The sequence below is a fragment of the Hemiscyllium ocellatum genome, chromosome 23 (genome assembly GCF_020745735.1).
Source record: "Hemiscyllium ocellatum isolate sHemOce1 chromosome 23, sHemOce1.pat.X.cur, whole genome shotgun sequence".
Classification (NCBI taxonomy): Eukaryota; Metazoa; Chordata; class Chondrichthyes; order Orectolobiformes; family Hemiscylliidae; genus Hemiscyllium; species Hemiscyllium ocellatum.
The window spans coordinates 56,007,940-56,021,057 of NC_083423.1; the positions used below are offsets into that span (position 1 = coordinate 56,007,940).

Genomic DNA, 13,118 nt, shown 5'->3' on the forward strand with positions numbered 1-13,118 from the left:
GTCTAACCAAAGTTTTATAGAGCTGCAACAACATCTCACGACTCAAACTCAATACCCCTGTTAATGAAAGCCAAAACACCATATGATTTCTTAACAACCCTGTTCACTTGGGTAGCCATTTTAAGGGATCTATGTACCTGCAACCAAGATCCCTCTCTTCCTCCACACTGCCAAGAATCCTATCCTTAATCCTGTACTCAGCTTTCAAATTCGACCTTCCAAAATGCATCACCTCGCATTTGTCCAGGTTGAACTCCATCTGCCACCTCTCAGCCCATCTCTACATCCTGTCAATGTCCCGCTGCAGCCTACAACAGCCCTCGATACCGTCAACGACACCTCCAACCTTTGTGTTGTCTGCAAACTTGCTGACCCATCCTTCAATCCCCTCATCCAAGTCATTAATAAAAATTACAAACAGTAGAGGCCCAAGGACAGAGCCCTGTGGAACACCACTCACCACAGACTTCCAGGCAGAATATTTTCCTTCTACTACCACTCGTTGTCTTCTGTTAGTCAGCCAATTCTGTATCCAAACAGCTATGTTCCCCTGTATCTCATTCCTCCTGACCTTCTAAATAAGCATACCATGGGGAACCTTACCAAATGCCTTGCTGAAGTCCATATACACCTATCCACAGCTTGACCCTCATCAACTTTTCTAGTCACATCCTCAAAGAACTCAATAAGCTTTGTGAGGCATGACCTGCCCCTCACAAAGCCATGTTGACTGCATTTAATCAAGCCATGCTCTTCCAGATGGTCATAAATCCTATCCCTCAGAATCCTTTCGAACACCTTGCAGACGACAGACGTGAGACTTATTGGTCTGTAATTGCCGGGGATATCTGGCTCTCTTTTGGAACATCTTATGGAATCTGCCTCCACCACTCTCCCAGGCAGCGCACTCTAAATCCTAACAACTCTGAGTAAAGAAGTCTCTCTTCATCTCACTCTAAGCTCTCCTGCTGACAATCCTGAGATTGTGACCACTAGTTACTGACATACTAACCAGTGGAAACTCCCACCAAAATTGTTCATGATTTTGAACACCTCAAAAAGTTTACCTCTTAATCTTGTCTGCTACAGGGAAAACAAGGTCAATCTCTCTAATTTTCCTTTGTAAACTAAAATCCTTCACTCCTGGTGTCATTCCATTAAATCTCCTTTGATCTCTCTCCAGGGCTATAACATTATTACTTAAATAAAGTGCCCAGAACTAAGCGCAATACTCCAAATGTGGTTTGATCAAAGATTTGTCAAGGTGTAGCATTATTTCCTTGCTTTTGTACTCTATGCCACTATTTATAAATCCAAAGTTCCTATAAGTCTAATCAACAACGGTATGTTGGTCGTAATGTACCAGGTTTATCGCTATCATTGTAACTTAGCTGAGAACACATTTGAAGGTCAAAATATTAGCATAGATCCATGAATCAATCAATTTAAATTGATTCAAACATCCTATGCAATTGAAAACAAATGACGTCACTTATTTTTGAAAACAGTTATGAGCAATATTGTGCTTTATGCCCTATGATTCAATATATCAGCCAAGGATTTGAAGTACATCTGAGGTTGACTGTATCTCATTTAAGAGACACATTGGTGCAGTGGTAATGTCACTAGACAAGTAATCCAGAGCCCAGTTTAGTGCACTGGAGATATTGATTCAAATCTCACCATAACACCTGTTAAATTTAAATTCAATTAATCAAATCTAATCTCAGTACTATTGACCATGAAGTAAGCATAAAAACACATTTGGTTCACTAATATCCTTTAGGGAATGAAACCTGCCATTCTCACTTGGCCGGGTCGAGATGGTATTGCAAGCCCACAGCAAAATACTTGGCTCTAAGTGCCCTCTCAAAGCACCTAGCAAACAAATCAGTTCAAGGGCATTAGGAATATGCAATAGATGCTGGCTTTGCCAGCAATGCCCATATCGTAGGTAAGAAAGAGTCAGTCGGTCATTCTGAATCCAGCAGAGCTGGCACTGGTACCAAAGTGATAATGTTAAAATAAAGAATGAGTCATATTTTCAAGAAAAAGTCGAGGTTATGGTGAGAGTTAGTACAGAATGGTTTATTGACATTAAAGAAAACAATTTAATGCGCTTCTCTGGTTTATATGGCGTAGTATTTTATACAGTATAAAATAAATACACTTGCTGGTTTATCACCTCAGCTAAGGTTTGATAATGCCCATCTTCTCGTCAATGGATCAAACAACAGATACGATACATTCTAATAACCAGGCTACCATGACAAGGTTTCTCCAAGTCTCAGTACATTTAGTTATAAATAGTAAGCAGGTAAAGGCACATTCCAGTTTGCAAGTTCCTTGTTGACTGGTGGATGAATCAGAACTAAAGGGTAGCTGCTGATTAAAAATTCAAAGCATAAAATTCAAACAAGATCTCAGTTTGAGACCACATATTTACAAATTATTATTTACATCTGTTAAAACAGTCTGTAAATTACAAGCTTAATAACTTTTCACTTTTGCTGTAATGAAAAATGGCAAAGGATTTGCCATTTCTCCAAAGGAATCACGTTTCAACTTAACAGGTTTTGTAGTAGTCCGACCCCCATTTTCAATAAAAAGCAAATGCCTCAGGCACTATTTCCACAGATTATATCTTTCAAGCTCTGGAATATATCACAATAAAGCATATTTAACAGCTTGATTATTTAAAATGTTTTTTGATCAGCAGTTGGTAAGTTATGTTAAATATAATCAAAAACTCTAATTATTGGAGGTTCCTCAAACTCCTAAAATGTTTCAGTATTTTACATCCTGATGAAATCATAGAATCATAGAGATGTACAGCATGGAAACAGACCCTTTGGTCGAACCTGCCCATGCCAACCAGGTATCCCAACCCAATCTAGTCCCTCCTGCCAGCACCCAACCCATATCCTTCCAAACCCTTCCTATTCATATACCCATCCAAATGCCTTTTAAATGTTGCAATTGTACCAGACTCTTCCACATCCTTGGTCAACAAAAAAAATCAATATAAGTCAGTTAACCCATTGTCCCTTCACTGGTAGTTGAAGGGGTAATTCCATTAAATTTGTTCTCAGTAATTCTCTTGCAACTACCAGGTTGCACTGAATTTGCACAGTAGCAGAGTATCATATCTTGCAAAATGTTCAATTTGAGAAACAAACTAGACCCGTCCGTTTATGTGGTTGTTTTTCTACATGCAAACATCAACCTGCTGCTGAGTATTTTCCATGACATCGTCAAAGAGATAGACAGAACAGAAACAGACTATTCGGTCCAACTTGTCCATGCCGACCAGATATCCTAAATTAACCTAGTCTAGTTTTCCAGCATTTGGCCCATATCTCTCTCAGCCCTTCCAATTCATATATCCATCCAGATGCTTTTAAATACTGTAACTGTACCAGCCTCCACCACTACTTCTGGCAGCTCATTCCACACATGCACCAGCCTCTACTTGAAAACGTTGCCCTTTATGTTCCCTTTAAATCTTTCCTCTATCACCTTAAAGCTATGTCCTCCAGTTTCGGACTTCTCCATCCTGTGGAAAAGATATTGCCTATTAACCCTTTCCATGCCTCTCATGACTTTATAAACCTCTATAAGGTCACCCCAGGGTAAATAGCCCCAGTCTATTCAACCAATCATTCTAGCTTAAATCCTCCAACCCTGGCAACAGCCTAGTCAATCTTTTCTGAAACCTTTCAAGTTTCACAACATCCTTCCTATTGCAGGGAGACTGGAAATGCACGCAGTATTCCAACAGTGGCCTAACCAATGTCCTGTACAGCCGCAACATGACCTCCCAAATCCTATACTTAATGCAATAACGGAAAGCAAACTAAACACCTTCTTCACTATCCTATCTACCTTCACTTTGAAGCAACAATGAACCTGCACTTCAAAGTCTCTTTGTCCAGCAAAACTCCCCAGTCTTGCTGACCATTAAGTATTCAAGTCCTGCCCTGATTTGTCTTCCCAAATTGCAGCACCTCACATTTATTTAAATTAAACTCCATCTGCTTACTCATTGTCCCATTAGCCCGTCTGATCAAGGTCCTGCAAGGTAACCTTCTTCACTGTCCACACATCTTCAATTTTGACAAAATGCAGCGAGTGCAGTACCGATTGTTGTGGCACTCCATTGGTCACAGGCCTCCAGTCTGTAAAGCAACCCTCCTCTACCACCCTGTCTTCTATCTTCGAGCCAATTCTGTATCCAAATTCCTGGTCCTCCCTCTATTCCATGTGAACTAACTTTGATAATCAGTCTATCATGAGGAACTTTGTTGAACACCTTAGTGAAGTCCATGTGACGTACACCACTTTGCCCTTATCAAGCCTCTCCATGACTTCCTCAAAAAATATCAATCAAATTAAGAAGATACTATTTCCCATTTTGACTATCCCTAATTAGTCCTTAGCTCTCCAAATACATGTAAATCTTGTCCCTCAGGATTCCCTCCAACAACTTGCCCACCACCATTGTCAGGCTCACCAGTTGTAATTCCCTGGCTTTTCCTTACCACCTTTCTTAAATAGTGGCACCACGTTAGCCAACTTCCAGTCTTCTGACACCTCATCTGTGGCTATCAATGATACATATCTCAGTAAGGGGCCCAGCAATCACTTGTCTAGCTTCTGTCCCAGGGATTTTATTTTCACTTCTTTATTGATTTGTGGAATGTAGGCATCACTGATTGGCCAGCATTTGAATGCCCTTCCTAACTGGCGGCATGGTGGTTCAGTGGTTAACACTGCTGCCTCACAGCACCAGGAACCCAGGGTTCAATTCTAGCCTTGGGCGACTGTCTGTGTAGAGTTTGCACATTATCCCCCATATCTGCATGGAGTGTGCTCGGGTGCTCCAGGTTCCTCCCACATTCCAAAGATATGTAGGTTAGATGAATTGGTTATGCTAAATTGCCCATAGTGTTCAGGGATGTATAGGTTAGGTGCATTAGTCAGGGATAAGTATCAAGTTTGGGTTTGGGTGGGATACTCTTCGGAGAGTTAGTGTGGACTTGTTGGGCTGAATGGTCACTTTCCAAACTGTGAGGATTCTAGGATTCTAATTATCCTTGAGAAGGTGGTGGTGAGCTGCCTTCTTGAGCCACTGCAGTCCACCTGCTGTGGATCGACCCATGATGCCATTAAGGAGGGAACTCCAAGATTTTGATCCAGCAATAGTGAAGGAACAGCAATATAATTCCAAGTCAGGATGGTGAGTGGCTTGGTGTGGACCTTGAAAGTGGTGGTATTTCCATAGATCTACTGTCCTTATCCATCTAGATAGAAATGGTCAGAGGTTTGGAAGGTGCTTCTGAGGATCTTTGGTAAATTTCTGCAGTGCATCTTGTAGATAGTACACTCTGCTGCTACTGAGCATCAGTGGTGGAGAGAATGGATGCTTGTAAATGTTGTGCCAATCAAGCAGACTGCTTTGTCCTGGATGGTGTCAAGCTTCAAGTGTTGCTGGGTCTGCACTCATCCAGGCAAATGGGGAGCAACCCATCACACTCCTGACTTGTGCCTTGTAGATGGTGAACAGGCTTTTGGGAGTCAGGAGGTGAGTTACTCTCTACAGTATTCCTAGCTTTGACCGGCTGTTGTAGCCACTGTGTTTTGTGGTGACTGCAGTTGAGTTTCTGGTTAATAATAACTTGTGGATATTGACAGTGGGGGATTCAGTGATGGTAACATTGTTGAATGTTAAGGGGCAATGCCTTATTCAGGATGGTCATAGGTTTGCATTTATATAGCGCAAACGTTAGTTGCCACTTGTCAGCTCAAGTCTATCTGGATACTATCCAGATCTTGTTGCATTTGAACATGGTCTGCTTCAGTATTTGAGGAGTTTGAGAACATTGCGTGACCATCAGCCAACGTCCGCACTTCTCGCCTTATGGAGGAGGGAAGGTCATTATGAAGCAGTTGATGATGATTGGGTTGAGGACACTATTCTGAGGAACTCCTGCAGAGGTGTCCTGGAACTGAGATGACTGACCTCCAACAATCACAACCATCTTCCTACGTGTCAGGTATGACACCAACCAACCACCAGACAGTTTTTCCCGATACCCATTGATTGCAGTTTTGCTAGGGCTCCTTGATGCCAAACTCAGTCAAATGCAGCCTTGATGTCAAGGTCCGTCACTCTCATCTCACCTCTGGAATTCAGCTCTTTTTGTCCATGTTTGAACTAAGGCTGTAATGACGTTAGGAGCTGAGTGGCCCTGGCAGAACCCAAACTGGGAGTTACTGAACAGGTTATTGCTGAGCAGGTGCTGCTTGATAGCACTATCGATGACACCTTCTATTACTTTACTTATGATTGAGAGTATACTGACGAGACGGGAATTGGCCGGGTTGGATTTGTGCTAGGTTTTATGTACTTGGGCAATTTTCCACATTGTTGGGTAGATACCAGTGTTGTGACTGTACTGGAACACCTTTAAGACATCTAGTACTTCCTCCTCTGTAATATGGACAATTTTCAAGATGTCAATATTTATTTCTCCACATTCTATACTTTCCACATCTTACTTCACAGTAAACACTGATGCAAAATACTCTTTTAGTATCTCTCCGATCTCCTGCAGTTCCACACATCAGCGGCCTTATTGAACTTTAAATGGGCCCTATTATCTCCCTAGATAATAGGAGTTTTAGTCCTTAACGTATTTATAAAATCTGTTTGGATTCTCCCAAACCGTATTTGTCTTAGCTATTTCATGTATCCTTTTGCCCCTTCTGATTTCCCTCTTATGGATACGCCTATTGCCTTTATACTCTTCTCAGGAATCACTCAATCTCTACTGTTTATACCTTGACCAAAACCTCAATTTCTCCAGCATTGCCTACACATACCACCCTTGCCCTTCACATTAACAGGAACATACCGTTTCTGGACTTGTGTTACCTCATTTTTGAAGGCTTCCTATTTTTCAGCCATCCCTTTACCTGCAAACATCCGTCCCCAATCTTGGCAGTAACCCACCTACCTGACTGTATTTGCAGTTTTTCTACCTTCCTACAGCAGACACCCATTATACTCCCTAGCTTCTGTAAATTCCTCATTGCCACTAACTGCCGCTCCAACCGATCCATGCGCTCAGATAGGATTTGCAACCCAATACACTTACTGCAGACATAATCATCAGTAACATGGAAACTCTCCCTAATCTCCCACATCCGACAAGCAGAGTACATCACTCTACTAAAGGAAATCTTTGCACCTTAATCGACAGCCCAGAAAATAGCTCAGTCTCACTCCTCTAAAAAACACTGCTCCAGGCTAGCTTTTTTTTTATATTTTCACAATGTAATTAAGAGGCAGATCTCAATAAAAGCATATAATCAAAAATAATTCTTTCTACTCAATATTATAAATTTACAAAACAAAAACAGTAAGGTTACAGCGAAGGCAGCAGCTGTTCAGGTTACTGCATGTCAGACATCCCTGTAGGTTTCGTCCTCCTGATGTTCATTTGATATATGTTTTCTCTTCCAAAGGAGATATAGTGAACTCCTGGACCAGACTATGAAACTGATGAAACACATCAACTGAAATCAGAACTTAAAATCAAGATTTTCAAATTGTTAATCTCTGGAAAGCTGCTTTAATATTGTCCGCGTACCTCAGCCATTTGATGTTCAGCAATCTGCTGTGCCAGCTCCTCCATATTGTTTGCCATTCAGAATACTCATGGACACTTCCTGCAAGAAATACATACAAATAGTTATTTTGTCATAAAAAAACTTAAATACTGCTGAAAAGAGACACATTTTGTTGAAGCTTCTTGTTTAAATTTAAAGAACATTTGGCTATTAATTGCCAGTCATAATCTAACTGATGCACTTTGTTGTGGTCCCAGCTAATGGTAATGCTGGCTGTCAGATCCGAGAATGTAACCTGGCTTGATAACTCATGTATTTAAGTTCTGCAGTTGGTTAACATGGTGGTTTGTCATGAAAACATAAATCACACAAGGAGGCAGATATCCTTTAATAACAACTGAAACATTTATTAGACAAGTAAATAGACAAAGCTATGTAAATATATATGGAAAAAGTATAAAGATTTTAACATAGTCAAAGTTTGCACCTATTTCTCATGTCATCTCTTATACAGACTCATTCCCAGAGAAGTATCACATCTCAGCTTTTAAATCTTTACTTAACTGACACTTTCCAGTTTCTTCTTCTCGAATTGTAGAGATAATCTTTCAATATCAAGTCAATTGGTATGAAACTTTCACAGTTCTGGTTATCTCAATCTTTTCAGTTTAATTTAAATAAACTGAAGCTTTCTATCTAACCTCCCCTGGCTTGGACGCTCCACAGACTGGAAACCACTTTTGAGAAGGGGACTGGGTTCCCTGAACTGACTTGATTCTCCTGCTAGAAGAAGCTGTTCTATTTTCTGAACTGTATTGCTCTGAACTAATAGTATGGTCCTTTTGTTCTGAAGCCGAAGTTAAATTAATTGCCTTAATGTGTTCATTCTACCTGCCATGGATGCAATATTTAAACATGTTATCCATTAATACCACAGAGCTTCTCCCAGGCATGCTTTCTTGAAACTGATGTTTCATATGAAAATACAAATTAGGAGAAGGAGCAGGCTATTCAGCTCATTAAGCCTGTTTCGCCCTTCTATAAGATAATGCCTGACCTGATTGTGACCTCAAATCTCCATTCCCGCCTACCTTTAATAAACTTTCACTTGACTGCACAAGAATCCATTTCCCTCTGCCTTAAAAATGTACAAGGACCTTGTTTCTACCACCATTTCAGGAAGAGAGTTCCAAAGATACTCAACCCTGAGGGAAAAAAAATTGCCTCATCTGTTTAAAATGTGTGACCCTGATATTTAAACAACAACCTCTTGTTCGAGATTCTCCGACAATAGGAAACATCCTCTCCATATCTACTCAGTCAACACCACTCAGGATCTTACACATTTCACTTATCTTTCTAAACTCTGGTGGCACAAGCCTAGCTTGTCCAACATTTCCTCATGATACAGCACACCTCATCTCATAACCCATTCCAGGTACAAATTTGATAATCCTGCTGTGAACTATTCCAATGCATTTACATCCTTCCTTAAATAAGGTGCCCAACACTATGTGTAGCACTCCAGGGGCAGCCTTATCAGTGCCCTGTATAACTGAAACATAAGCTCCTGACACTTGTATCCAACTTGCCTTGTGCAAAATGATAACAGATCATTAGCTTTGCTAACATTTGCTGAACCTGCATACTATATCTTTGTCGATTGTCAGAAAACCCCTTTTTCAGTTCACTAATGTTCTTTAGGGAAAGGAAATTGCTGTCCATACATGGTCTGGTCTACATGTGAATCCAGACCACAACAGTGTGGTTGACACTTATCTGACCCCTGGGCATTTATGTATTATTATTATTAAAAACAGGCACTGGCTGGAGATACCCATACACTGTGAATGAATTTTTTAAAAAACTTCAATTACTTTTTTGAATAAAAATTTTTATTCAAAGAGTCAAAAAGAAAAAGAAAGGTTTAAGAAAAGAAAGAAAGAAAGAAAAAGAGAGGTTTAGGAAACTGAAACCAAACAAGACCTTTGAGGAACATAAAGGAAGTAGAAGTGAACAAGAAATTAGGAAGGTTAGAAAGGGCCACAAAATGGTCTTGGCAAGTATGATTAAGGAAAGATCTAAGGCATTTTATACATATATTAGGAGCAAGAGGGTTACTAGGGAAAGGGTAGATGCAATTAAGGACAAAGGAGGGAAATATGCGTTGAGCTAGAGGAAATGGGTGAGGTCCTAATGAATACTTTGCAGCGGTGTTCACTATGTAGAAGGACATGGATAGCAAATTTAAAGAGGGATATGTTGACATTCTCATGTCAATACTGAGGTGGTGGTGTTGGGTGTCTGTTAGGATCTGTCCCAGGATGCTGACTGAGACTAGGAAGAAGATTGCTGGGGCTTTGACAGAGATGTTTGTATCCTCTTTAGCCACAAAGTCCCAGAAGATTAGAGAATAATCAATGTTATTCCCTGTTTAAGAAGAGCAATGGGAAAATCCAAAACATTGTAGGCCAGGGAGCCTTACATCAGTGATAGGAGAATTATTGTAGAATATTCTTAGGGACAGGATTTACTTGCATTTGGAAAATAAAGAAATTATTGAGGAAAATCAGGATGGCTTTATGTGGGGTGAGGTCTTGTCTCACAAACTTGTAGAGAGTTTTGAAGGAGTGACAAAAATGATTGATGAGGGGTAAGGCAGTGGATGTTGTCTATATAGACTTTATTGAAACATTTGATAAGTTATCTAATGGTAGGCTAGTCCAGAAGATTAAGTCGCATAAAACCATGGTGAGTTGGCAAATTGGATGCAAAATTGGCTTGGTTATAGAAAACAGAGGATGGTTGTGGAGGGCTGTTTTCCTGACTGGAGGTCTGTGACCAGTGGCGCTCCTTGAGAATCATTGTTGGAACCTCTGTTGTTTGTTATATATATATATATATAAAAATATATATATATAAACGACTTAGATCAAAATGTAGCTTATCTGATTAGTAAATTTGCAGACAACATGAAAATTAGTGGAATTGTGAATCTTGAGGAAAGTTATCAAAGGATGCAGCAGGACTTAGATCAGGTGGAGGTGGGCAGAGAAATGGCAGATGGAATTTAATCCTGACAAGTGTGAGATGATACATTTTAAACGTCGGATTCAAGAGGAAATTACACAATTTAACAGGGTGTTCATCTCTCTGAAAGTGGAATTAATTCAGAATGGCAACATGGTCAGCACAATCAGAGTGGGCTAAAAGGCCTATTCCTGTGCTATACTACTTTACATTCTAAATCCCCTCTTGGTCCTGCCTTTCATATTTGGAAACGACTGCTGGAACAACAACAACTAATCAAAAACATTACAGCCTTTTTTACTTTAGATTTCTCCATAGATTTATTTTGTAAGTAAAGTTTAAAAGAGAGACAACTAGGATAAAGGTAGAAAAGCTATTGTGCAGAGAAATCAGGTTTCCTTCTATTCCCTTTAGGCTTCACTTTCAGTGTAAGGAACTGTTTGCAAACAATCTTTGGTTCTCGCTGTGCTCGTATTTTTTTTAGGAGGTATATCGATGGCTAGAAAAAGTTGGGAGTCTAATCAACGCAGAACTTCCAGAATTTGAGCTAGCTGCAATATCGGTCAGTGGATGGGAACAATAGTACTAGGGAGGTAGTGAACAAAAAGAATTTTAACTGTTTTCCAATTCTCAGCTGCATGCACAGCACAGAAGCATCTGCTTCGTTAATATCCTTTAATCTATGTCTGGAGCAAAATTTCCACTTTGAGCGCCATTTAGTTTTGAACTTAAACCTTTAGATCGAAGGAGGCCTCAAATATCAAAATGTAGCCCCTGATACGCTAAACATAACATCCAAGAAACAGCCTTCAAAAAGGAATATTTTGATTCTTGATACAGTATATCAAAACACAGGGATGACGTGAAGTTGGAGATCATTATTTTCAGTCTTTATCTGGGATATCCCAGGTATGTGAGGGTGTTATGGGGACAGTTTGCAGGGAGGCTTTTGTTTATCTTTTTCAATCAAGGTTTTTACAGTCTGGGTACAGAGCAATTTGGAGAAGGGAAGAGAGAGATCTTCCAGGAGCTATAAAAACAGATGGAACCGTAATAAAGGGTTACTGGAAACAAGGATAGTTCTGATTTGGAGTCATTGAATAAATTTGTGGCAAGACCCACAGTTGAGCTTCCTCCATCAGAGCTGTGCTCAAAATACACATAAACCAGAAATATTCAATCACAAGGACCTTCATTGAGAGAAAAGTTGTCCCCATAAGTAGGATTGCCACAATCTGAGGAGCTGCTCTTTAATCACGGATTGATTCTCTCATGCACTTTCTGCTGATAGTCTTTTGAAAATAAACCTAAGTCAATGCCAAAGCTGGGGCAGTTGGGCCTTTGCAGGGGATCCCAAGACTAGTGAGCAGTTTTGGGAGGGCGAACAGGCTGCAAAAGCAAAAGAGGTGGGAGATGATTAGACAGAAGTGATTGCAAGGGACATGGGGTAGTGCAAGAAGGAAGAGGTGAGGTGGCAAGGAGAGCCCTAAAGAGAGGCTGCAAATGACAGAAAACTGTTTTAAACTTGCCAACAAAAGAATACTTAGCTGGCTCGGAGGTAGGAAAATTTGTAATCATTCCTTGCAAAGGAATGTGGAATCTCAAGCTTAAGGCTACATTTGTTCAGAGGTTACTATCTAGGGAAAAGGTGCTGAATACTTCTATTGTAATGAAGACTGTGTAAATTGTTAAACTGAGATATAGTTTTTTTAATAAAAGAGAAGTAACTGCCTAGTTAAAATATTTTAGCTTTGTCCTTATGCAATCGAAATACATGAGCTGAGACACCACTAATCTATGTAAGTTTGGGATGATGGATTTTTCCATGTACAGCCATGTTACTTTGAAAAATAAACTGTTATTAACTTAGGTCAATTATCTTATACCAATTTAAATATATGTTGTCTCAGAATTAATGGTGTGTGTGTGTGTGTGTGCGCGCGCGCGCGCACGCGCGTGTGTGTTGTGGCTTTAATTTTCATGGATGACTGCTAATTATTAAGGATTTTGATGAATTCTTCCAATTCCATTTCTTGACAGCTCCAAGACCTCATATGTCAATGCAGGCTGTTACACTTGATTATATGAAGTAGTGACCAGGACGCTGATGAGGGCAGGGCAGTACACATAGTCTATATGGATTTCAGTAAGGCCTTTGATAAGCTTCCACATGCTAGGCTGCTCCGGAAGGGTAGATTACATGGAATCCAGTGCAAGCTGGCAAATTGAATGCACAATTGGCTTGATGGTAGGAAGCAGAGGGTATTAGTGGAAGGATGCTTGTCAGACTGGAGGCCTGTGACTAGTAGTATCCCTCAGGCGTCAGTGCTGGGCCCATTGCTGTTTGTTATCGAGATCAATGACTTGGATGAGAATGTACAAGGCACGATTAGTAAGTTTGCTGATGACACTGAAATTGTTAGTATTGCGGATAGTGATGAAGGATATCAGAA

General features: G+C 40.2%; 1 protein-coding gene across 5 annotated transcripts in view; it reads right to left on the reverse strand.

Annotated features, from left to right (window-relative positions):
• nr2c1 (nuclear receptor subfamily 2, group C, member 1) overlaps positions 1-13,118 on the reverse strand; it is a 122,133-nt gene that overhangs the window by 55,139 nt on the left and 53,876 nt on the right. For all 5 annotated transcript variants that reach the window (XM_060843042.1, XM_060843045.1, XM_060843044.1 and 2 more), the window contains one exon: positions 7,656-7,734. Coding sequence is in view for 2 of the 5 variants with exons in the window: in XM_060843045.1 (XP_060699028.1) it covers positions 7,656-7,712 (57 nt within the window). In the remaining 3 variants the exon portion in view is untranslated. The remainder of the gene's footprint in view (positions 1-7,655; positions 7,735-13,118) is intronic.